This window comes from Tiliqua scincoides, chromosome 5 (genome assembly GCF_035046505.1).
Source record: "Tiliqua scincoides isolate rTilSci1 chromosome 5, rTilSci1.hap2, whole genome shotgun sequence".
Taxonomy (NCBI): domain Eukaryota; kingdom Metazoa; phylum Chordata; class Lepidosauria; order Squamata; family Scincidae; genus Tiliqua; species Tiliqua scincoides.
This window is the reverse complement of record NC_089825.1, coordinates 143,050,971-143,078,214: the sequence shown is the minus strand read 5'-3', so window position 1 is coordinate 143,078,214 and position 27,244 is coordinate 143,050,971. Positions and strand designations below refer to the sequence as shown.

The following is a 27,244-nucleotide window of genomic DNA, read 5'->3' as shown; positions in this document are numbered from 1 at the left end:
TCAGGTAACAACATTCTTTTTCCTTACTAAGTTCTCCTTGGTGTTCAGCTGGGGCCTCAACACAATAATGAAGAATTTGGGGAGAAAGATGAAACCCAACAATCCAGCACTAGAGACCAAGATGGAGAAGACCTCCACGGCCACCATGTATTTCCCCTTGGTGCTCAGGTAGGCTGGCACAAAGGACACCCAAACACTGCAAAAGACTAACATGCTGAAGGTGATCAGCTTGGCCTCATTGAAAGTATCAGGCAGACTTCTGGCCAAAAAAGCCACCACAAAACTGACAAGGGCCAGAAATCCCATGTAGCCCAGAACAGTGGAGAACATGAAGACTGAGCCTTCGTTGCACTGCACTATGATCTGACCTATCAGGGAGTGCGCGTCAAACTCTGGGAAGGGGGGAGACACTGCCAGCCACGCTGCACAGAGGCCAGTTTGAATCAGACAACACGCCACGATGACAGACATGGCCAAACTCTTCCCTAACCATTTTCTCATCCTGTTGGCTGGTCGGGTGGCCATGAAGGCCAGGACCACAGTGAGGGTTTTGGCCAACACTGAAGAAACAGCTCCTGTGAAAGTGATGGCAAACAAGGTCTGCCGGAGAATGCAGGATTCCTTTCTGGGCTGCCCAATGAACAGAAATGGGCAGAGGAAGCAACACAGCAGAGAGAACAGCAGGGCACAGGTGATGTTCCAGTTGTTGGCTTTGACAATGGGGGTGTTCCTGTGCCAAATGAAGCTCCACACGAGCACAAGTGTGATGGTGGAGAGCAGCAGAGCAGAAGAAGCCAGAGCGATTCCCAAGGGCTCTTCATAGGACAAAAAAGTGATGGCTTTGGGAATACAGTGATCCTGGTTCCTGCTTGGATGCTGGTCCTCTGGGCAGTCACTGCAATGATCTGCATCTATGAGAAACATGCAGAGATTCAATATTTCAAAGTGTGTCTGTGTCACCTTAGGCTGTCTGGCAACAGTGCAGTGCGATCATATTATGAAGCATGTCAATTAATATATACAAAATAAATCACTCAAATTTTTCCTTACATCCATCACTGTATGTAACACAATCAGGTATCCTTTCAATGCTAACCTTTAGTAAAACTGGCATCAGGCTTTACCCAAAGGTCAGCTGTGCTGTGCCTAGGAAGTGTGTGCTGTCATGGGGGGCAAACAGCCAGCCAGCAGGTTCAAGGATTAGATACTGGTGCATGTTGCTGCCACCAGGATCCACCTCCTCTCTTCCCTGGCCTGACCCCACCCCATCCACAACATGCCCCCACTTCTGAACCGGCATCTGCAGCAATGTGGTTCTGGATCTGCAACTGCTTTGAAGCAGATGCTTGGTTTGGCCCAGTGGTGGCACCAGCTTCACGCCATCACTGGGCCTTTTACAACAGTAGACCCTTGCCCCACTGTCATAACAGTCCCATAGGACTGGGCCATACGTTCTGCTGATTTGCTGCTTTACTGACTGCATCAGTATGATGAATTGAGGATTGGGCCCTCAGGGTCCAATCCTAAAGGTTCATAGCACGGGTGCTGAGCTCCAGTGCTGGCACTGGGTGTTGTAAACATGTCATAAAGCACATTTACGGCACCTTTGGAGTAGGTGGTTCTGGATGAAGAATGCCATGTGACTGCGTGGAAATAAATGGGACCACCAGGCAGTGGTATAGCCTATCAGTTTTGGGATGGTGATCTGAGCAGGGGAAGCGGGGAAGGGGAAAGAGATGGGGTGGGAGGGGTGTGGGAGTGGCAGAGGCCTCCTCCGCAAGATTATATCCTTTGTGTCCGACCTAAGAGCTTGACATATAGGTTCTCACATCTGTGCCAGCAAAATAGCTGGTGCAAATATGAGAAGCCCCATAGCGGGACCTGAGACATTCCTCAGGGGAAGGGGACAATAGTTCCTTGATGCCACAGTTCCTCTGAGTGCTGGGAAAGAAAAGATTGGGCTGGAAGACCTTTGAGCAGCTCATTTCCACAAACTTCTGCAACACCGATTGGATGGAGCATCACCTTCTTCACTTACCCAGCTGGCTGGAAATCCTCCCTTCAGAACACTGAGCGCAGTCATAGCAACAGATCTGCTCCCCCTGGCGTACCACCTTTGTCTGTCCAGGATGGCAGCTCTCAGTACATGTCGATCGGGGTGGCATCTTCAAAAAACCCCAAAGGAGAAATGGTTAGCATGGAAATCAACTGTTTTCTCATTGCTGTGATGTTTGGTTTTGTTTGTTGTCCACGAGAATACAGTTATGACACACAGCTCATGAGCTCTTCTGACCTCTTATAGGTATCAATTTACTTCTATACAGGCGTGCGCCGCTTAACAACACTTCACTTCATGACTGATCGCATATATGATGATGGTCAAAGCACAATGAAGGTGCTCGTAAGCAGGCAATCGCATCTCCCGTAGCCTGCAGCAGAGTGTCTGTCTACACAACAGAGAGGCCCTTAATGCAAAGAAGAGGCCATCTGTCTCCAGTAGCCTGTGCAGCCAGCTAGTGTCTGGCAGGGCGTGTCTGTTTCCACAACAAAGGCAATAGATTGCACTGAATGTTCACTGAATGACCTAATCACATAACAGGGATCAGGGAATGTATCCCTGTCTTTAAGTGGCGCACACCTGTATTTACCTAAGGCCTTTCTCATCAGATATTACTCAAGACGGTTTACATAGGTGGGCTGTCCTAGTTAGTTCCAATGAGGGTCTTTACAATATTGTTGTATATATAGAATCCTTCAGCCTCCAGATGTTTTCCTTTAGTTCCTTTACATACCACCTCTTCTCATCACCTTAATCAATTCAGCCTGAATATTCATAGGAAGAGATGGACAAACAAGAGGACAAAAGAGCATGGATAACATATGCCTGCACATGTGAGAGTTTGGCAAATATAATAATAATAATAATAATAATAATAATAATAATAATAATAATAATAATAATAATAATAATAATAACAACAACAACAACAACAACAACAACAACAACAACAACAACAACTTTATTTTTACCCTGCCTTTCTCCCCGAAGGGACTCAAGTCTTCATCATTCGCAGCTCCTCAGTGAACCAAGGAGCCGCTCCGAATCTGCGATGTGGCGGAGGTCGCTCTGGAGCAATCTCATCCACTGCCCTGGTCATTTCCCCATTCCAAAGGTCAACCAGGGCCTCAGATGAGATGCTAGTCTTGGCAGTGGGAAGATCCCCCAGAGCCCTCAGGAAACCTTCAGGATCCATTAGCCTCCGGGGGCGGACCATAGAAAACGGTCCCCTGCCTCTGCGGAGGTAGGAAGTCGCAACAAGCCTAAACCTTACTAGGAAGTGATCTGTCCATGACAACGAAGTGATCTGTCATGATCATCTTGATCTCCTCTACATCCAGATCACTACCCCCGTGCCCAGCTGTAAACACCAGGTCCAGCACGTGTCCTGCAGTATGTGTTGGGGCCAAGATTTTCTGGGACAGGCCCATGGTTGTCATGGAGGCCATGAAATCCTGAGCCGCACCTGCTGCAGGGGCCTCGGTATGAACATTGAAGTCCCCCTGCACTAGTAGACGGGGGGGGGCCTCCAATGCTTCTCCCAAGATCACCCCAGTCAGCTCAGGCAGGGAGACTGTTGGGCAGCAGGGCGGGTGGTACACCAATAGAATCCCAATCCTGTCTGGCCCTCTCAACACAACATACAGGCACTCGAACCCATCAAACTGCTGGACAGGGCACCTGGCAAGGGAGATGGACTCACGATAGACCATTGCAACTCCTCCTCCCCGTCCCTGCAATCTTGGCTGCTGCAACACCTGGAAACCTGATGGACAAAGTTCGGAGAGATTAACTCCTCCCGCCATGTCCAACCAGGTCTCCGTAATACGTACCAGGTCGGCTTTCTCATCCAGGATTAAATCCCGGTTATCCATGGTTATTCATGCTTATCCATGGTTATTCATCCTAGTCTACAAGCACAAACATTATAACAAGTCAGTCAAATTTGTAAGTGTTACACTTGCATCACTGTTATGATCATCATAGAAGGCTGGCAGATCCAGAGTAAATCCCAGTGAATGCCATAGGGCTTGCTTCAGAGTAAGTGCATCATGTACAGGAATATGCATTCCCAGGCATCTGCTGAAGAGTAATTCTGGGTTCTTCTACAACTATGGAATTATAGCTCAGAAAATGCATCCAGATCCTTCCCACCTGATCAAACTTCTGTTTCCACACAATGGCGCTTCCATTAACGGCAAACTCTTCTCCTTCAGGAGCCCAGGGGTCCATCTTTCCTACCTTGACTCTACGGAAAGAGTGATTGAGGAACGTGACTATGTTGACGATATCAAAACCTGTTGCCAGTTCCCCATTTTCAAAGAATATTTCTTCGCCTGCGTTATTGTTGAAGCGAACGTTTCTCAGAAAGTGGTGAAGCTGATTGGAGGACAAGAAAAATAAAACACTGGGTTCAATTGTGGAGCAGGAGTTCTTTTGAGATCACTGGAATCTGCCACCTTGGCCTTCTGGCAATGCAGAGACTGTGATTATATAAGCAGATGCATGGCTAGGTCATTGGACACCCGGGGCCCATACATTTTTCACACACACACACACACACACACACACAGACGTATACAACAAAATTATTTTCAGTTGGAGTCATGACTTGAAATAAATAATATTCATGGTCAGAAAATAAAGGCATTGAACATTTCCCCACAAGCAAGGGGTCAAAGTCTCTGCACCTAGTACTCTGTGATATCCTGCCCCTGCACCTGGAGGTTCAATGTAGCCAGAATGGTTAATAACCACGGATAGACCTGTAGTCCACCATTAATGTTTGGAACCCACTTTTAAAGTCATCTAAGGCAGTCAACAACAACACACAAAGTCCCCAATGCCCCACATTAACTAGCAACCCCTTCCTCCTAGTCAACAAGCTGCAGGAATTCCGTGTGACCTGAAAGACCTTGCATGCAAGCAAAACCCATGAGAACATTTCTTTATCTGTGATTATTATAAACTTTGCATAGTAAAACTTTCTCAGAGCTATTCTCACCCCCTCCTCCTATTCCCAGTCCCCATTTGCACCAGAATTCACAATTCATTTAATAAGCCCCAATAGGAATCCTTCAGTCTATTGCTCCTCTACTCATCTCCGTCCTTCCAAGATAAGAAACTTTCCATCCCCAATGTTATCCCCTCCCCCACATGTCCCCCTCTTTGTCATCCTGTCCCCACAAGATTCTGCCGTCCACTAACTTAAAAGTGACAATCTAACTTCAACTCAGTCAGTGACTAACACCACCCAAAAGTCCCACTAGTGTCATGACTAGGGTTAGTGTCACCCCCATTAACTTTATTTATTTATTTTACTATACAAAATTCCAGGTCAACCAACAAATCAGTAACCAACAAAGAAAAAGTGGCAAACGTGATGACACACACAAAAGAATAGGAGTGCTAGTGTGAGTTCTCATCCATGGAAATTAGAGCTGACTCAGACTAACACTTATTGGTTCCATGATGTTTTATTACACCTCACTTGTTCTTGGAACAATTCGGGCACAATCCTAACCAACTGTCCAGCACTGACCTAACTGCAATGCAGCCCCAAGGTAAGGTAACAAACATGCCCATATGTTGAAGAGGCCCCTTTGACTGCCTCCCCACTGCAGGATGCCATACACACTGCATTGGTACAGCTAAGTCAGTGCTGGAAAGTTGGTTAGGATTGCACCCCAAGTCTCATTGGTTAGTTTTGAGTTAAAGAAATCCACTTTTTGTTTTACACAAAACAGTTGTGTTTTCCTTTTCTGGTTATTTGGCTAGAATGTTTGACAGAAAACAGACAACACGGTTTGTTTCAGTACATTTTACATTAAGTTACCTATCAAAGGATATATATCATGATGGCATGATTCAAACATAGAAAAATATCCACAGTTTAGGCCACTCATATTATCACCGTCCCTGAGTGTGTCACATGGTACTACCTGCCTCCCTTGAGCTAAACCACTGTAGACATACTAATATTGTGACATTCAGTTCAGAGGTAATCAGCATAGTAGCAGAACTGAGGGACAGCCTGTCTCAACTGGGTTCCTCACTGTTAAGAATGAGCTTAAAAACTGTTAATACATGGTTGACGTTGCGGGCAATTAACAACCCAATCCTAGCCACACTTTCCTGGAAGTAAGCCCCATTGACTCTAATGGGACTTACTGCTGAGTAAACATGCATTGGATTGGGCTGCCAGTCCTTTTCCAAATAGAAAAGACTTGGGCTTAGACAAACTAAAGTGAAAACATTGGCTCACTTCTCGCTCAGTCCAGTTGCATTGCAAGAGTGGATCCAAGTCCATCCGTGACCATACATAGTAGAGGCTTCCAGGAAACTCCTACCTGCCATGGCTGAACAGCCCAAATATCCCCTGTGCCTCCAGTTCCCTTCCATTTATGCTTGGATATTGAAGAGTACATGGAATGGAGAGCATGTGCTACGGCATGAGCGGCATTGTAGATATTGTAGCTCTCACCAGACATTTTCATTTCAAATATAGAACTAGGGAGACTGCTCAGCTTCTCCTTCCCAGTGCATTTACTTGCATTTGGTGGATATAAGTTAAATGTGGGGAATGAACACAGAAATGCAGCTGACCAGAAATCATACAAGTAAGAAAACACAGACCGATACGGATTTATGGCCTTAAGGAAGTTTTCATATCTTGGCACATCCTTTGTGTGCAGTTCGAACGACAAGGTACCATTGAAGGATTTGGGTGTGAAAAAAAGTGGGTTTAATACAGTTGCAAAATCCCACTGAGATGTCATGATCCATACTTTTTCTGTTGGGTCTTGCTGACCAATTTCATAAAATATTAGAATCATTCGCAAACTTTCCATACATCGTGAATCTCCATGAACAACAGTCACGTTGCTTTTGGATGCAGAGAGAGTAGATCCTATACCAAATAGATGATCTTTAAAGGGTTTGTTATCATTCAAGTACACCTTTGCTTCCAAAATAGCCTTCGTAAAAGCCACACAAATGTTGTTCTGGAGGAACCTGGGAATGAGAGTCCTCAGAAATGTTTCTCCAGTGTCATTGTCTGAAACGAGGACACCAATCCAGTTCCATTTGAAATATCTAACCAGTCGAACAATCCCAGTGCACTGAGATCTTGCATTTGGGACCATCTGGTAGAGAGAAGGGAACTGAGTTCTGTCACTCAGTGCAGAGTCAAAGAAGTCATAATTGAGCTAAGGGGAAAGACAAGGAGCTTTTTAGGGCAGACAAACATCTGATTTTTCCTAAATAAAAAGGTCCTCTCTCAAATGCCTGGCAGGTGATATAGTAGAGTTTTTGTACTTGATCCTGTAAGAAAAATTTGGAAGTCTCTGTTTTCTGGGGTGTAGTGTTTTGGGCAGGATGACCAAGAGGCTTAGGATAATTCATTCAGGCTCCAATTCTGTCCACACTTTCCTGGGAGTAAGCTCCATTTACTATCCTGGGACTTACTTCTGAGTAGACAGGCATAGGCTTGGGCTCTCAGGACCCAATCCTGTCCAACTTTCTAGCTTTAATTCAGCTGTCAATGTGTTATGCACTGCATCCTGCAGTGTGGGGCATTCATGAAGGCCTCCTCAAGGGACGGTATTGGAGAAAATATTTTACCCACATAGATTTGCTACTAATTCAGTACAAATTATTCCCTCCTTAAAGTGGTTTTTGAAGAACTTAATCAGGTTTTGACAATTTCACACAAAACTTGATTAACATTTGATTCCAACTATGTGCTAAATGGACAGAGAAGAGTCTTCTGTCTTCACTTGTTGTAGCCCAGATTGTCTGCTCTCCTAGCAATCCTAGTGGCTGTACCTCTCTCTAGATTAGGGAACACACATACCTGTGGGATCCTGTAGATATTTAAGATGTGAGGCATCAGCTTCCAGTTTTGAGGAATGAGCCCCCCAATGATGACAATGAACTCCTTTTTCTTGCTACAGATGTAATTAAGGGGATGTCCCTGATGTGTGAAAAGGAGACGCATAGTTCCTAAACAGGATCCCCTGGCATTGTTATCATTTTCAATTGATAATATAATCAATGTCTTATTTGTCAAGAGGTTGACATCTTTCTCGATTTCGAACCTGGCAAACATCATGGCAAAGAGACGCTGAAAGTACTTTGGAATTATTCTGAAATGAGACAATCATGTAGTCTTAAGCTCTGGTTCATATTCCATATGGTGAATGGGAATGCTCCATGCTCTTTGCATGTGCTCTTTGCATGTGCTTACTTGTGCTTAAAATCAAGTTGATTGGCCCTCATGCCCCTCTGCTTTTATGAACTTTCCAGCTCCTGCTATGCCCAGTTACAGGCAAAGAATTCCCAGTAACATCTTTCAATAACCCAACAAGAAAGCGAGGTGGGAAATAATATAGCCCTATCACACTAGTTCCTTCTGAACAAAAGTCTGAAGGGATCTGGTCACCTGGCCTGCTGGATGTGTCCACTCATATTCCCATAGTTTATGGGTGGTTGAACAGGATGACAAGTTTCTTCTCCTGGAACAAGCCAATGAGGAAAGTGGAGCCTCAGTTCCCCAACTCCTGAGAAGGGAAGGCTGGCTTGAGAGGTAACGTGTTTTGTTTCTGTCACGGAACAGCCCTTTGCTCGTACCTTGATGACCTTCAAGGGTAGAAAGAGACAAACAAATCCCCTTATATTGCAGGGATTGTTTCATTCAAAACTGGTTTTGTTTTATTTTGGGGTGCTCTAAGAGAATTTCCTGCTTACAGGCAGGGGTTTGGACTAGATGATCTATTAGGTCCTTTCCAACTCTAAGATTGTATTATTCTTTACTTTGCCACCATATGCATGTCTCCTCATTGTGTTCAATGCGGCTTAATTCCAGGTCAATGTGAATAGCCACGCAGCCCTAAGGCCTAATCCTATGGCACCTTCTGTTGATGGAGCAGGTGTTCCATCACTGGAATCCCTCTCCACTACAGAAGCAGTGACAGTGCATTCAATGGAGCCACCAGCGTGAATGGCTGGCAACCATGTGTGTGCACCACCAGAAACCTCAAGCTCTTCCTAGAGCATGCAGTGTGCACCTCCACCTTTTAGAGTGGCAGGAGATGGGATTGGACAGTCTGTGTCTCTAATCAAGTATCCATTTTGCCTCTATTGATTTATTTCCTTCTACATTTTAAACTCCTCCGGCTTTTAAGAAACCAGCTTTGTTGCTGACATAGATCTGAGTAGCTCCAAGCGACTGCATTCGACCCAGTCTGGGGGCTTAGCCTACTGGCACCACCACTGTCACTGAGGCTCACCCTCAACATGCCTCCCAGCCTGATCCTTCCTCAGAGCACCTACTCTGCTGACCCACCTGCTCTGGAATGGGATCTGCACTCCTTCCACGTTCAGGGGCCTCCAGCCATTTGTGCAGTCAGCACAAGGCGCGGATCACACTGGGCCAGTAGTCTTGGCAAATTAGCCTCATGATTCCTGCAACTCTTCAAACTCCTGTAGCAGATATAGATAGAGCACCTTCGGCAAGCCTGGCCAGTGACTCACTAAGCCTCTCTAGCTTCTTCGCACATTTGCAGCCAAGTTGATGACACAATTAGCACCTCCATCATGTTCTCCTTGACATGTCTGAGTCCAGGACTCTTGTCTAGGTTGGAATCATTTAAGGGGGAGGCCTGAGATCAGCCCCAAGCATTCAACAAATGATATGAACACGTGGTCAGTGTTTATGGGATTGCAGCCCTAGCAACTGTTTATGATTTTGCCGAGTTGCATGAGTGAGTAGTGAATACACTGCAGTGATTTTCAACCCCTGTGAGTGGCACATTGGTGTGCCATGCACGGTCTGCATGTGTGCCGTGGATGTTTGGGAGGGTCATTTATTAGGCCATTGGATGATGTGAGCACTCTGACTGGCAGCTGGGTGTGCCTTGTTCAGGAACCCATGGTGAGTCTTTACAATTTTACACCCCTGTCAGTATGCCATGAGCTGAAAAAGATTGAAAATATCCGATACACTCTATTGCTTTGTATTTTGACTCCACATTTCTGCTACTGCATTATTATCCCCACAATAAATGCGATGCATTGTTACATAGTCAGCATTGTGTCCCATAGTTTTTGTGTGTCAGTCCACAAACTTGTGCCATTGACCACCATAATCAAACCTGCAGGCCTATTAGCTTTCCTCCATGTGTGGTCATGTTCCACATGTCTTTAAAAGCACACCCACTAGCAAAACCACTTTAGAGCACCGGCTGCAGCTCACATAACCAAAAGTTCTGTTCCTTCTTACAAACAAGCTTCTCTGCACAAGGATAATGATCAGGGCACTTCGAAAGAGTTCTAGCCTAGTGTTAATAATAACAATAACAATAATAACAATAGCAATATTTATTTTGTGTCCATCTTGACCTTCCAGTTCTCTAGTTGCTGGGGTCTTTTTGCATATGTGAACTTGAACTTCATGCCACCACTACTGCTCCTATTGCCACCAGTCCCAAAGTATGTAATTCCGAGTAATTTTTCTACGTATATTTCCAACACTGAGTTTAAATCCAAACCACAACCCAACTTACTTTCCTTCCAGGGAAGACACATCTGGAGCTTCTTTAAAAGAGAGATCTTTCTTGTCAACAAGTATGAAAGAGGAAAAGACACCAATAGTTACATCTGGAGACCGATAGCTGATCTTCTGTGAACCCACCCCCCTGTAGTGGCAGTTGTTGCTGACAATGTAAGGCAGCTGCAGCAGTAGCAGCAGCACTGTTGACCGTCTGAACAGCAGCATGTCTGAACCTCAGCCCCACAGCATTCAACCAATTTCCAGTGACTTCCACACTCGAGGCACTATGAACACAATCATCAGTCACGAGCAGAAATGACCGTGGAGGGGCTGAGCGAATCCCCACTGCCAAGTCCCTCCCTTGAAATCTTCATAGTCAAGCAGTAGATAACACAGCTGTCTACACAGAATATCCCAGAGCTACATGGCGTAGCCGGCTTTTCCAAAGCTGAAGTGCATATTTTATCCTCAGCTCCCCAGGTGGAGTCAGCTGTTGTTGTTATGAGTTTTGAAGGTGGCTTCAGATTATCCCTGGGACTTCTCTAATGGAAGGCAATGATTTAGATAATTGCCAGGCAGATGATCGCATTAAGAAACTTTTTCAGATGCCTGTAAGGCTGAAGGAGCTGTGCACATGTGTGTGTGAGTTTGTGTCAACAGCCCAACACATGTAGGACCCAGTGTTTGCTGATGGGTGCATGGATGGTGATCAACAGGTGGAGGAGTTTAACCGTCCAATCCAGAGTCCAGCACCCTGAGGAGCAGCAGCACTAAAATGGTGACCGCTGCATCGTGAGTGCACCAGGCAGCTGCTGGTGGCTCCTTGAGGGAAGGGGATACTCATTCCCTTCCCCCAGGTAGGAGAGCAGGTCCCAGAATGGGGCTACTCAAGTCTGCACCGGAGAAACGGCCAGCACAGAGTTGAAATGCCCCAGGAGGCCTGACGCAGAGTTCTGGACCCAGTGGAGAAGAACTCTGCCTGTCCCATCCCACTCCCTGCTACACTTTCAGGGATTCATGAGCACCATGAGTGGCTGCCATCTGCCCCCTGCCCATTTTGTTTGTCTGTCCCTCCCACCCCATTGCCTTTTGCACTCCGCTTCTTTTCTGGCTGTTCACTGGTAATTCAGCAATGGGCTTGGGACTAGCTGGTTGCTCTGCGAGGGCCTGGTCATAATTCTTAATCACCATCTAAATTGGTTTGTGATGGTGGTTATTTTGCCTACCCCAGACTGACTGTGGAGTGGGTTTTGGGTCTTGATATAGGTATTTAACGTCCTGGTCACTGGCGTTAGAAGTGCAGGGTGGGCAGGCAGAAGACATTCTGGGTGTCCAGTCTAAGTCAGCAAGGATGAGGGGTGAACCAGAACTGCTCCCATGATGCCTGACCGGCTCGAGGAGGCCTGCTGGCAAGCCCCTTGCCCAAACTGGTGGGCCTTGCAGGGGTGACCTGCAAGGCATAGCAGTTCTGCTGACTTACCCTCTTCGGGCAACATTGAGAGGCGGGCTTCATAACATTTGAGTTACGCCTGGAGTCGGGTGGATGCACTATGAGACCGGGGAACCAAGACGGCTAGGGCCATTTCCCCCGTTTAGGGACGGGTTTTTTGCCCTGTTGCAATATTTTGTATTCAATAAAGTGGCCCATTTTAATTCCATACCTGATTTCAGCTGTCTTTATTTGGGGAATGCGTGGTAATGTGAAATTAGATTCAGCCTGAAATGTCACATAGCACGATCCACCATTTAGCACAGCCAGGCCACTGCCACAAGTAGTAAGTGACCACAGCTACATGGTAGTGGCCTCCTGAACAGCCCTGGCACCAATACATTGGTACTGGGAGTGGGCTGGGGTGGGCAGAACAGAGAGTGGGAGGAACAAGGTGGAGACAGAGTCAGGGGGTATGTTTTTTGAGACCAGGAAAGGGGCAGTGTTGATTACAATAGCACCACTGATATCCTATCCCCCTTTCTGGCCTCAATCCACTTTTCCAGGTCCACTCAGGCTTGAGCAAGCAAAATTGATGGAACAGGTCAGAGGAGACCCATAATGTTAGCAGAGGCTTACCAGGCAAGGGAACAAATGGTCCCTTACGTAGAGGAGATCTCCAGGATTATCCCTCCCCTCCACCAGATGCAATAGGTGCTTTGGTGGTGCAGCTGGAGTAGTGGGGTGGGAATGTAGATAGGATTGGACTGTAAGTTATTTCACAATGAAATGAGACACAAAAGCTTCACCTTTCTTCAAATCAATCCAACATAGTCAAATTTCCTGACAAATTCAAACTCAGCAGTTTCTCAATTTTTTCTTTGTAATTCCTTTGTTGGAAAATAGTAGCTCTCAGGTCCACGGCTGAGGTCAGTGGAAGTGATGACACTGGACGTGTGCTGAATTATTTTCAACTTACCACAGTAGAGTAGAAATGAGCAAGTTCAATTGGATATTTTTTAATGAAAGTCATTTTGATTGTGCAGTTATTCACCTTTTTGATGCAGTCTGGCACTACATACCCACTGGCTGCTGCTTTTTTCTGCCGAGTGAATTAGGGATACAACACACCTAGTGCAGTCCGTGTAAACTGCCCTAGCAGCCTTGGCCAAAACCAGACAACACAACCAACAAAGCCATTTATTTTTTTCCACACTCAAACTCCTTAAGTGGTATTTATTCCCATTTTGCCATTATCCAGGCCCCTGCTGAACTCCAAGTTCCTTGCATGAGGTCTCTCTATATTTCACATTGGCTTTCATGGAGTGGTAGAAAATGCTACAGAAAACATGACTGTGTCTGTCAGCCTCTGGCCCTGTTAGCAAACGCTGTACTGCTTATTATCCTGATAGCTCCAGGAAAGAGGATAGTGAGCTACGATATTTTATTGTCTCTTGCAGACAGCTGTATTGTCTTGGAACTTAGTTTCCTTCATGGGCGTTTAAATGTGCAGCTTTTTAGGTTGAGAAGATGCTGATGAACTCCCATGATGATACCAGCACTGGCAACGCTTCAAGCCCAAATGTGTTTTTTGAGAACAGGAAAGGCAGTACTGATGACAGTAGCCCCATTTTATCCTATCCCCCTTTCTGGCCTCAATCCACTTTTTCAGGTCCACTTACACTTGAGTGAGCAAACTTGATAGGTCAGAGTAGACCCATAATGTTTGCAAAGGCTTACCCCCATGCAAGAAAACGAATGTTCCCTTTCCTAGAGGAGACCTCCAGGATTATTTACCCCCCCCCCACAGGATGTAGTAGGTACTTTGATGGTGCAGCTGCATCAGTGGAATGGGAACATAGATAGAATGGGACTGTAAGTTATTTCACAATGAAATGAGACAGAAAAGCTTCACCTTTCTTCAAACCAAATCCACTGTGGTCAAAATTCCTGACAAATTCTAATTCAGCAGTTTCTCAATTTTTTCTTTTTAATTCCTTAGTTGGAAAACAGTGACTCTCAGGGCCACAGTCGAGGTCTGGGGAAGGGATGACACTGGACCTGTGCTGAATTATTTTCAACTTACCACTGTAGAGTAGAAATTAGCAATTCCAATAAGTGGTGTTGCTAGGGGGTGCAGGCGGTGCGGGTCGCACCGGGTGATGTGCACGGGGGGGTGATACACTAAAATTGCGGTGGTTAGGAGTAACCCCAACATATTATATACCATTGGATGTGGAATTTTGAGCAGAATGCAATGCAATAAACCAGAGTGAAATATCTCCTTTCTATCAAAAGTTATGACCAATAAACCAGATAACAAAAAATGCATGGATCTCTATGGAAAGTGAGTTGCATCGCATGTTTACTCGTGAGTATGCAAACCTGTCTTAGTCCGTTGGAAAGGGCAGGCTGAGAGGAATCCAAGGACACCAGAACAGTCCTGATTCAATGAATGCAGCCCCCAAAAATACCTGAAAAGGACGTCCTTCCCTCCAAGCAGATGAATGTATTGAGCCCTATGGAAAGCAAAACTAAGCCTCACTGTCGCGTTTACTCACAAGTAAGCAAACATGCCTTGGCTGGTATGGAAGATCGGGTGAAGGAGAGTGCAAGGCTACCAGAATGGTCCTGAGCCTATGCACCAGGAGCTAAACAAGTGCTCCAGAAGGCAGCTTCCCCTCTCCACTGAAAAGGATCCAAAAAACCAGAGGCTTCAGCTGATGAGGCTGGCTCTTGCTTATTTAATCATTTGTTTTACTTTAATTATTTGTAGTTATTTATTTTAATTTGCCTGATGATGTCACTTCCACCATGACATCACTTCTGCTGGGTCTTGGGACAGATTGTCATTCTAACAAGTGGGTCCCTGTGCTAAACATTTGAGAACTGCTGTAATAAGGTATTAGTAAATTGACACCCGGGGGTGTGGGGGTGTGACACCACTAGTGACTAAAATCGCAGTTTGGAGGAATAATACCATCATAGTATATCAATCAATGTGTAATTTCTTGCAGAATGCGTTCTATCTTTGTTCTATCTAAAGGTACAGCCAAAAAACCAGGAGTGATGGTACATCACCACGCCCACCACTGGGGGTGTTGCCCCGCCCACTGCATGGGGGGATGACACGCTGCCATCCCGCACCAGGTAACACAAACCTTAGTGATGCCACTGATTCCAATTGGATTTTTTTTTAAATGAAAGCCATTTTGATTGTGTAGATATTCATCTTTTTGATGCTGTCTGGCACTACAGTACCCATTGGCTGCTGCTTTTTTCTGCTGAGTGAATTAGGGATACAAAGCACCCAGTGCAGCCCATGTAAACTGCCCTGGCAGCCTTGGCCAAAACCAGACAACACAACCAACACATTCATTTAATTTTTTCCACACTCAAACTCCTTAAGTGGCATTTAATCCAATTTTGCCATTATCCAGGCCCCTGCTGAATCCCACATTCCTTGCCTAAGGTCTCTCCATATTCCACATTGGCTTTCATGGAGTGGTAGAAAATAGAGAAAACATGACTATCTGTCAGCCTCTGGCCCTGTTAGCAAATACTGTGCTGCTTATTATCGACTCCTGGTAGATCCAGGATATAGTGAACTATGATACATGATTGCCTCGTACAGGCAGCTGTATCATCTTGAAACTCAGTTTTCTCCTGGGCAGTTTCCTTCACAGGTGTGTGACGTCCATGGCTGGCAGAGACCCCGCCCCTTTGGGTGTGCCCAAGCACGGGGGGCTTACCCGGACGATGCGCTTCGGTCGTCGGCGAAAAGAAGACCGTGAGGCAGATATAGTGGATTTATACAGCCGGTTTACTCGTGTTAAGTTCTTCACACTCATGGGGCCTGTTACGTCACAGGCCCCTTTGTTTTACATAGACTGGTGGCGTCGGCGCATACCCGGCCCGTTCCCCACGTCGGCCTGACCCCTTGGGGCTTCAGGCCTGGCTCTCCTGCTGCTGTCTGTCGGCCAGGGGTATGGGTTCCCGAGAACTGCAGTACCTTGGCTGGGGGTCTGCTCAGCTGTCCTCAGGAGGGCCCCTTGTACCTCCGGTCTTGCCCCTCGAATCCCTGGCCTCCAATGGGGTTTGTTGAGAGGGGGTCCTGGCTGTTGTAGACTCGCCTCTCTGATTTCTACCCCAGGACCCCAGGCATGACTAGGGTCTGGAGGCTCCCAGCCCCTGGCCCTTCTCTCCAGGGCTGAGGTCTGCCGAGTTCCCTGAGGAGCCCCAGTTGTCTGGATGAGGCCGGGGTGGCTACCCCCTTTCGCCTTCTCTGGGATCCCTCTCCCGACTGGAGAGGAGCGACCTCTCCCTTCGCCTCCCAGCCTCCTTATGAAGCTCCCCTTGTTCTGCTCCAGCCCCGCCCTTTCCACCCACGTGCCTGCTGACTGCTCCCAGGAGGCAACAGGGCCTGCTCCCTGGGAAGGGACTTGGCTGGGGTCCCAGTCCTGATAGTAGTCCTGTTTTACTCCAGAGGAGGCCCTTACCCCTGAGGAGGACCCTGCTCCAGGTTGATTCCAAGCCACCTGGGCTGGGCCTAGGTGACAAGGTGTTTAAATGTTTTTTAGCTTTTTAGGTTGTGAAGATGTTGATGGGTTCCCATGAAGACACCAGCATTGGTAACCCTTCATGCCCAAATGGCAATGATGGCCATGACAGAGAAACCAAGGCCAATGAAGAAGCGAGAGACCCATGGAACTTGACTTGCCAGAGTGTTTTGGATTGGAGAGACCCATGGAACTTGACTTGCCAGACAGTCAGTGTTTTGGGACGACAATCAATTTTTAAAACCAGAAGCCAGTGGACATGGAGCAAAGTTCAACAGCACCAGAATGGGTGACATGTTGGAATTGTGCTTTAGAACTGAAAGATGAGACAATTGTTGATCCCCTTAGTGTGGCTCCCCAAGAATTAGAGACGGGTGCAGGACCCTTTTGGCCAAAACCAATGGTAAATATACACGCTTTACAATAAGTGCTTATGACATAGAAGGGTGGTGGGAAGTGTGCTTATAACCGGGGGGGGGGGGGTCTGTGAATATTTGTGCTTATGGTTTAACTATACATTTTTATAAGCAGAGGTTGGAGGAAATGGAGCACAGGATGACAGCGCCAGAATGGGTGACATACTGGAGTCGTGCTTTAGAACTGGAAGGAGAAGAAGAAGCAAGCATCCTCCCACTTGTTGGGGACCACACAGCGGCTGGAAGCCGAGAATTAGAGGGGGATGCAGGGCCCGGTCGCCTCATTTCACCAGTAAATATATGGAGGTAGAAGTTTGGGGCAATGTATTGGGGCCTGCTATTCCATCGTGTATACTGTGTGTTGAGAACATTTTTCTTTGTCTAGACAGATGAGCTGGTTAGAAGTGTTCAAAATCTGTCTATTGGGGAGCTTCTAGGACAACCCTGCAAAGGCCTGTTCCTTGAATGACTTGTTGTGGCAAAAGGAGAAGAATCACCTGTAAATAAAAATGTTTTACAACAGACACTTGTGTCCATATGTGTGCTAGTCAACAACATGGCAGATCAAATTTTAAAGAACATATATTATTCACCAGGGTCAGTCAGGAGCTACGGAGGGGTGAACCTACTCTACCAGGAGGATAAAAAGCAAAGTAAATCACTGACCAGAAAACAAGTTAGCACATGGCTTTCAGAACACAATGCTTACACACTGCACAAATAGGCATGAGTCCATTTTAAAAGAAACAAAACTATTGTCTCGGGAGTGGATGCTCAATGGCAGGCAGATTTAGTGGACATGCAGCAGTTTTCTAAGTACAACAATGGTCACAAGTATATCTTAACGGTGGTGGACATACTGTCTAAATATGCATGGGCTAGGAGCCTAGAAGATAAATCAGGAAGGCAGGTTTCTGGGGCTTTTCAACATATCTTCAAACAGGGAAGAATACCTCGCAAGTTACAGACTGATTCTGGTAAAGAGTTCCTGAACAAGCCTGTAAGGGAGCTACTAAAAAAGCACAACGTCCACCACTTTGTTACCAACAATGAAGTCAAAGCCGCAGTTGTGGAGCATTTTAACAGGACTCTGAAAACAAGAATGTGGAGATTTTTTACAGCTACGAACACATTCAGATATATTGAAGTGCTTCCACAGCTTATAAGGTGTTATAACCATTCTTTCCACAGAACAATCAAGACACGGCCTGTGGATGTTAACAAATCCAACACACTATCTGTCTGGAGAACAGTTTATGGAGACAGGGTACACAGAAAAAAAAGCAGCTCCCTTGTTCAGAAAAGGAGATCACGTACGAGTCTCCAAGCTCAAGGGGGTTTTCGAAAAAGGTTATGAACAGAGTTTTACCACAAAGGTTTTCATAGTTGACCAAGCCCACCACAAAGCAAAAAGGCCTGTATTCAGGTTAAAAGATTATGCAGGGGACCCAATTGTTGGGACATTCTACCCTGAAGAATTACAAAAGGTGAAGAACAAGGACCAGGTTTACAGGATTGAAAAAGTTCTAGCTACGAAGGGGCGGGGTAACAAAAAGCAACACTTGGTGAAATGGTTAGGCTGGCCTGTCAAATTCAACAATTGGGTTGCGGGTGCAGATCTGCGTGAACCTGCATAGGTGAGAAAATGGGGGGAAATGGATTTTATATCACTCTACCTAGCAATGCATGCTCTAAGGTATTTCCTCAGAACACCAGCACCTCTTTCACCACACAGCTGGCATAACCCCTGGAACTGCCGGGGGACTGGGAAGTTGGATTAGCAGAGATACAGTACCCGCACAGCTGGAATACAAACACAGGATGCAACATTTGAAATTTCTAATGGGGTGAGGAAGTGGGTGTTTTTTCTACCAAGGGGCTATTACGCATCCATACCTGAGCTGCTGGATCACATGAACAACACCATGTGGGCCCACGAGGCCCCCCGGGAATGGTTCCGCACTATGACACCATGGCTAGGAAGGTCAGGCTTAAACCCCCTTTACTTACACATTTCTAGAAAATGGTGAGCTGGCCTATATATTAGGGCTGTTCCCTGGCAACCCCGTCAAGAGAGTACATTTCACTGCAGATATAACAGCAGGGTTTACCACTTTGTACATCTACTCAGATATTGTAGCACATCAGATCGTGGGAAACTATTATATTTGGCCCATAGTTGCCTGGCAATAGCTGGCAAGCATTTGGCACCCTATATAGGAGTTCCTTTGTAGGTTCAATATTACTTTATTGGCCCATGATTTCACTGCAGTAGCCAGCAAGCACTCAGCAAAGTATAAGGGACTACATTAACAAGTGAAATAAGCTTTTACTGGCCCATATTTGCCTGGCAGGGGCCAGCGAGCATTCAGAACCCTCTCTGGGGCTACATTTGCAGGTGCATTTATTTGCCCGTGTTTGTCTGGCAGTAGCTGCTGGGCATTCAGCACCCTATCTGGGGCTACATTTACAAGGGAAGTAGGCCCTTTAGTGGCCAATGGTTGCCTGGCAGTAGCTGGTGGGCATTCAGCACCCTGTATGGGTCTACATTTGTAAATGAAGAAGGCCTTTATTGGTCCATGGTTGCATGGCATTAGCCAGCAAGCTTTCAGCACCCTATTTGCAAGTGAAGTAGGCTTTACTGCCCATAGTTGCCTGGCAATAGCCAGCAAGTATTCAGCACCCTATATGGGACTACATTTGTTAGTGAAGTAGGCATTTACTAGCATATAGTTGCCCAGCGGTAGCTGGCGAGCATTCAGCACCCTATATGGGGCTATGTTTGCAAGTGAAAATGGTATTTATTGGCCAATGTTTGCCAGGCAGTGGCTGGTGGGCATTCAGTACCCTATATGTAGCAAAATTGTAAAATAGGTCTTCATTGGTCCGTGTTTGCCTGGCAGTAACCAGAGAGTTTCATTCCCCTATATGGGGCTACACTTACAAGTGATGTCCTTCAGTTGCCAATGGTTGCCAGGAAGTAGCTGGCGGGCATTTAGCACTCTTTATAGGAGTAGGTTTTTGTGAGTGAAAGAGGACTTCATTGGCCCCTGGTTACCTGGCAGTGGCTGGCAAGCATTCAGCACACTGTATGGGCTACATTTGCAAGTGAAGTAGGCCCTCATTGCCCAGTGTTTGCCTTGCAGTGGCTGGTTGGTATTCAGCACCCTACATGGGTGGGCTGCATTCATTCAGAATTGGGGCAGCATCTGTTGCAGCAGTATTAGCCTTTTACCAGTGCATCGGCCAGTGGAGGTTGGTCGCTTATAAGTTCTACCCAAGTAAGTACTAGGCCAATAGGCTATGTGCCGGCCTGGCCTGCAGATGAACAGTACCTGGTGTGATAGGTACCACTAAGTGAGTGTTTGGGTGCCCGGTGTGATGGGCCTCCCATGTGGGGGCTGTGGCTGCGGCCTGATCAGGGACGGGTGTGATAGTTCCTAGTTCTTTTGCCCAGTGTGATGGACACTTAAGGTGTACTGTTACAGGTCTTAGGTTACAGATTCAGGTTACTTACACTCCTTTCTGTATTTTCAAGTCATTGCTGAGTGTTCCCCACCTGTATCCGCATCATTCTTATGTTCTTCTGTTCTTATGTTCTTATTGGACACTCCATTGTGCTTTGGGTGAGGAAGAGGGCATTGGCCTTGGAATTTGGCACCCAGCTCGACTTGGGCAACATGGCGGAGATGTAGTGGGCTTCCAAGAGATGTATGCTCTGGGGCCAGCTATTCCCTTTGCTGTGTGAACTTTCTGGATTCCAGGACACCTGCTCAGGTACTGTTAATACACTTTAGTGAGAATGACCTGCACCAGAGGACCTCGTTGTCCTTCAGGCTACTGGTCTGTAGGGATCTTGCTCTGACTCACAGCTGGCTATCAGGAATTGTCATAATTTGGTCAGACATGTTCCCCAGAAGGGTCTGGCTTGGGGCTCTCTTGTACCCTCTTGTAGTTGACATCTCCAGGCACAAGATCTATGCATACCTAAGGTGGATAATGTCTAGACAGGGTGGAACCTCGTCTTCCACCCTGAGATCATGTTCTCACAGAGTACATCTATCTATGACTGGGGCCGATATTTTTCTGTTTCATCTGCAGCAGGGTCTGCGGAACCTGTAGGGTTTTTACTTGGGGTGGTGGGGCTTAAGCGCTAGGTTACCCCCCCCGTGTGGCAGGTGGCGTGCTGGCTGGGTAGCCAGGAGCGGGGACTGGCATACATGCTGAGGTTAGTAACGCCAAGGGGTAAGCCAGAACTGCTCTGACAACATTTGCCCGGGTTGATGAGGCTGGCTGGCGAGCCCCTTGGCTGGTTTGAGCAAAGGCTTACACAAGGTTTTCCAGTGTGGGTCTGTGCTGGCTGGCTGCCTTGACCCTTTGGGGTTGGCTGCGATAGGATAACTCAGTCCTCGATTGAGTGACACCTTGGGCCAGGATGTGACGCCCTATTGGGGTCAGGGGGAGATAGATGGCCAGTGCCATTTTCCCCAAGCTATTAGATGCCAGCATGCTGGGGGACTTCAGATAAATTTCTCCCTGCTGCAGGTTTGTTGTTTATTACTAAAGTTTAAATCATTCCAAGCCTGTGTCTCGTGTGCTTCTTTGGGGGGTGCCAGTGTAAAACACTGATCAGACTGGTGACTGCTTAAGACATGCTAGATTATTTTCCAACTATGATGAAGACACAACTTGTCCATAGGATTACATAGAGACGGAGAGGGGGGAGGTGTGTGATGAACTGGGAACATAAGTTAGTGCTGCAGATGTTTGTGTCTTACCAGCTGCTCTCTGGTATTTAGGTTAGGTCTCAGTACAATAATATAACACTTGGGGAGAAAAATGTATCCTAGTAGCCCAGCACTGGAAGCCAAGATGGAGAAGATCTCCACTGCCGCCATATATTTCCCCCTGGTGCTCAGATATGCTGGGCCAAAGGACACCCAAACACTGCAAAAGACCAACATGCTGAAGGTGATCAACTTGGCCAGATTTCACTGGCATAGATCAGAATAGCCCCGTAAAGGGTGGCTGGTGCGTGACATGGGGTAAGGGGATAGATATTTGTTTTCTCCAAGTTGCACCACAGCCACCTCCTCACCCGCACTGGATACAGCCCATGCCAGTTGGCCTGCCTGCTCCAGCACAGGTGAGGACTGGGCTGCCTGGGCTTTGTGATATGGTTCTCAGGAAAGGATTACCAATGATCTAATTCAGTTATCTGCAAATGCAAGTCCCAGAACCTCAATTATTCCCCCCCCCCCAAAAAAAGCAGTTTATACAGGTGAGATTTAGGAGCAGAGCAACAAGAAGGGGTTGGGGGTGTTTGCTAAAACCTTTTCTGTGCACATTGCTGCCAGTGGTTTTTCTGTTTTTCATGGCTCATTTATAACAGAGATGGAGATATGCAAGAGGAAAACACCTGCTTTGCAAGAGCCTTCCAACCCCAGTGGAATCCTCCCTTTAAACTGACGGCCCAATCCTAAGCGTGCAGAGCACCAGTGCAGCAGCTGGTGCTGGGTGTTGCAAACCTAGTGCCACAAACGTTCTCTTACACTGAGGAGACCTCCAGCCTGCTCAAACCCAGCACTGGGTACAGTGTGGGCTGCGTGTCCTGAAGCTATGGATGATCGCACGTACCTGTGGAATCTTGTAGATACTTAAGATGTGAGGTCTCTTCCCACTAAATTGATGGCCCAATCCTAAGTGTGCAGAGCACCAGTGCAGCAGCAAATATTTTTCTGGAGGAGCCTCGGTCTCAGTGTTCGGTGAAAATGTTCTCCATTGTCGTCATCTGGTATGAAAAGGCCAATCCAATTCCATCCAAAATGATTAAGCAATTGAACAATTCCAGCATACTGAAGGCTTTTGTTTGGAATCTTCCAGGTGAAAAGGGGGAACTGAATTTTATCATTCAACATGGGGTCAAAAGCGCCATAGCTCAGCTCAGGAAGACAAATTTTTTTAAAGCAAGAAATGTATTCCTTCATTATTAAACAGTGTTTTTCTTCTTACATTCAGAGAAAACACTACTCCAACAGATGTACCCTTCAAAAACTTGCTATTGGAGCAGAGAGCACTGATACACACATAAAATTATACCATGGAGTGAATGCTAAGCAACTATGAGAGGAATTGCGTTGACTCTTGTCTGACTCATGGCTTAAAGTACAGGCTTAAAGTACCTCATGCTCTGTAATGAGGTGAAGCAAACCCTACTAGAATTATAAGGCCATGGCCCTGTCATTCCAAGAAGCCCAAGGAATTAATGACAGCAGCTTCTGCTAAGTAGTCCTGTCAACTTCCACACTTGGAGGGCATACAGGTAGGGTACTGGAAGCAGATCTCCACTTCTCTCATTGAAGGTGCACACCTGTGAAGAAACATGCCTATGAAGACACATACCTGTGGGATGTTGTAGGCATTCAAGATGTTGGCCATCTGCATGGAGTTTTGAGAAGTGAGCCCACCAATCGCAGCCATTAACTTCTTCCCCCTGACACAGTTGTAATTGGAAAGTTTCACTTAGCTGAAGAGGAGTTCCAGAGTGTTCCAAGTGGTTCTTCTTGAATTAAAAGAATCGTCCAACATCTGGTGTCCTAGTGTGGCATTGGGCATCAGCTTGGCATTCTTGTTGATCTCATTGATGGCAAAGAGAAATGCAAGGGCATGCTGGTAGTATTTAGGTACGAACCTGCAATGTGGGGTTTCTCAAATGTAGTCTTACTCCATGTATTAGATGAACAAGTTCACTTTCTCTACATACCCTGATCTCATTGAGGTGCTCTTTGCCGGAGATTGCTGGCTATTTCAGAATCCCATGTTCTGAAATTCTGCTGTCCAGCTTGCTACCCACACAGGGTGCTGGAGTGTGTTCCGGGACATTAACACTGTCCACAAAACACTGAGAGTCTCAAGACTTGTTTTCAAAAGATGGGGAAAGGTTTCATTTTTCCACCAAGTTGTGGTTTACTTTATGAATTGCCTGCACAACCTCCAATAAATCACAGAAGACAAGGCACTTATAGGATGTTAGAGCCACAATTTATTAAATAATGCATATATCCATTTCAAGCATGCCCTGCAGTGGACATTACTTCCTATCACATATAAATTCCCACTTAGTCCTCCAGTGCTACGCTGGAGGAGAGAGCCAGCTGCTGTCTTTTCTCCCCTTTTAAGCTATCCCGTCCTGACTCCATGCTTAACTTCATCAAATGCCAATAATGCTTTCTCAATAACATCAGAAAAGGGGGTTGAGGAAGCTCAGAGGTAAGTCCCATTATAGTCAACAAGGCTTTCTCTTGGGTAAGTGTCAACAGGATTGCAGCCTCTATCTCATAACACACACACACACACACACACACACACACACACACACACACACACACACACACACACACACACACACTTGAAGACCAACAAATCTGTTGAAGTGCAAACATTTCTGTGTCGCTGTATTTTGAAGCTACCAGCTGCCTGTCTTTATTTCAGGAGACCCTTTGCAACCTCCCCACCCTGGAGCATCTGCTGCCCGGCTAGGCCCATGAAAGTCCCCCTGCCATTACCACCCAAAGGCACTCTCTGGGATCAGCAGTGGGCTTTTTCGAGGCACCCAGGTCTTTAGTACCTACCCAGCAATACTGATTCAAGACACACATGCCAGGCTCATTGCAATTTACTTACACTGAAATTGTCTTTTAATGGAAATTCTCTTCTAAATCACATTTAAGGGAAAGAAAGATGGACTTTATATCAGGATCATGATTCTTCCAGTGTCATTTTAGCAGTGTGAAAGAGCTGCCTGTGCATCACAAAAACCCTGCGTGAAACCGAATGAAAGGAGATGCCACTAAAGGCAATGGGAGCTGTTTGGCTCTGTCACACCCAGAAGGCTCACTTCCATTGGCTGAAATGGCTGTCCATTGACCTGAAGAGCACTGTAGCAAAGCAGGGCTAAAGTCTCTCTCTCTCTCTCTCTCTCTCTCTCTCTCTCTCTCTCTCTCTCTCTGTGTGTGTGTGTGTGCGTGCATGTGTGTGTGTGTGTGTTTGCTTGTGTGTGCATACACATTCCTTTTCATCAAGTTAAGAGCAGGGCTCTGCTGGAACAATAATTGGGCAAAAAAATGACATATGAGGAACCTTTTCTAATGTACTAAATGCATGCATGTTCCAAAGTGTTTTACGAACATCAAAGTAGTTGGACTTCACAATTTTTTTAAAAGACAAACCATAAAAGTGAGGGGGGAAATAATGAGACAAGTAAGAAGAAAGAGAAGTTCAGTCAGGTAGCAAAATCCTTTTTCCTTACTAGCTGTTCCCTGGTATTCAGTTCAGGCCTCAGCACAATAATGTAGACTTTAGGGATGAAGATGCAACCCAGCAATCCAGCACTGGAGGCCAAGATGGAGAAGATCTCCACGGCCACCATATATTTTCCCTTGGTGCTCAAGTAGGCCGGGATAAATGATACCCAGACACTGCAGAACACCAGCATGCTGAAGGTGATCAACTTGGCTTCATTGAAAGTATCTGGCAGTTTTCTGGCAAAGAAAGCCACGGCAAAGCTGATGATGGCCAGAAAGCCCATGTAGCCAAGCACAGTGTAGAACATGGTGGGTGCACCTTCGTTGCATTGCACTATGATCTGAGTGGATTGAGAATGCATGTCTGATTCTGGGAAGGGGGGAGACGTGGTCAGCCACACTGCACAGATGGCACTCTGAGTCAGAGAAGAGAGTATGATGACCAACACTGCCAGCCTTTTCCCGACCCATTTCCTCATCCTGTTTCCAGGCTTGGTGGCCATGAAGGCCACCACCACAGTGAGGGTTTTGGCCAACACACAGGAAACAGCAGTGGAGAAGATGATGCCAAACACGGTTTGGCGGAGAAGGCAGTTCACCCTCCCAGGCTGGCCAATGAACAGAAAGGAGCAGAGAAAGCAAAGCAGCAGAGAGCAGAGGAGGGCACAGGTGATGCTCCAGTTGTTGGCCTTGACTATGGGAGTATCATGGTGTTGAATGAAGACCCACATCACTATTCCAGTGACTGCAGAAAAGAAGAGAGCCAAGGAAATCAATGTAGTTCCCAAGGGCTCTTGACACGACAAGTAAGTTATTGTTTTAGGGATGCACTGATCCTGCTTCCTGTTTGGGTGGTGATCTTCTGGGCACTTGTGGCAATCTTCTGCATCTGGAAATAACAAGCAAATTCATGCAAATATAGTACAGGAGAACTTGCATATAATTTGTAATTTTATTTAGTTATATTTCCACATACTGTTATTTAAATATTGTCATATTCTGCTCTATGGATTATGGCAAGCCTTTCTTCACCAGGATTGGGCTGTCACATGAAGCCACTTACAATGGTGAAAGGCACATCCACTGTTGGAAAATGGCGGCCAACAGAGCAGGCAGCACTCCATTGGTGGCCATTTTTATGAGCGCTGCGTCATGAGGCAGCAGTGCTGCAGCTCAGCCAAACAGACCCTGCAGAACCTAGTAAGGTGTTCAGTGGGGGGAGGTGATGGATAGGAGGGTGGGTGGGGAGAGGTGGTTAGTGGCAAAACTGGGTGAAGAGGGGGAGGAACAGGGGTGTGGAGGCAGCAGCAATTAATGTCACTTTGTATTCTCTTACTTACCTGTCTGGATCGAGATGCTATCTTCAGAGCACTGAGCGCAGTCATAGCAACACACCTGGGCACCCTGACGAACAATCCTGCTGTGTCCAGGAGGACAACTGTCAACACATGTGGACTGTGGAAGCATCTATCAACAGGTAGAAAAGCATCACATTGAGAACCTGAAACCAGCCATTTCTTCCTGTGTTCTGTCATGTTGAGTTCAACCTATTTACCCACTGAGGTTCTAAGAGGGATTGAAAGAGTCTCTGTGACACTCAAAATACCATGGTGCAACAGGGCCTGAAACAACAATAGCACCGAGAATGAAGTGTTCTGGGTCAGAGCACACCCTTCCTCTGATCTTTTTCTGCTCTGGATTCTACAATTCAGGAAGATAATAGAAATCCTCACTTGGTTGTACTTGTGATTCCACACTATGGCACTTGTGTTGATGGTGAACTCTTTTCCTGCAGGAGCCCAGGGGTCCATCCGTCCAACACGGATTCTATGAAAGGACTTATTGGGATATGTGACTGTGTTCATGATATCATATGGAGCTGCCAAATCCATGTTTTCATCAAAGAATATTTCTTCCCCGACACTAT

General features: G+C 46.4%; 1 protein-coding gene across 1 annotated transcript; it reads right to left on the bottom strand.

Moving 5' to 3' along the window:
- LOC136654034 (vomeronasal type-2 receptor 116-like) lies at positions 1–27,209 on the bottom strand. The gene is made up of 5 exons (XM_066630895.1): positions 27,051–27,209; positions 26,658–26,784; positions 4,214–4,395; positions 2,039–2,153; positions 1–911 (listed from the first exon to the last, which is right to left on the bottom strand). The coding sequence occupies exons 1-5, from the start codon at positions 27,207–27,209 to the stop codon at positions 1–3; spliced, it is 1,494 nt and encodes a 497-aa protein (XP_066486992.1).
- Positions 27,210–27,244: the final 35 nt, after the last annotated feature.

Coding starts and splice junctions, on each gene's coding strand:
- LOC136654034 (XM_066630895.1), bottom strand. CDS start 27,209: ATGGATTTGGCAGCTCCATATGATATCATGAACACAGTCACATATCCC. Junction 26,785..27,050: donor GGAATCACAAGTACAACCAA/GTGAGGATTTCT, acceptor ACCTGTTGATAG/ATGCTTCCACAGTCCACATG. Junction 912..2,038: donor GAGGATTTCCAGCCAGCTGG/GTAAGTGAAGAA, acceptor TGTTTCTCATAG/ATGCAGATCATTGCAGTGAC.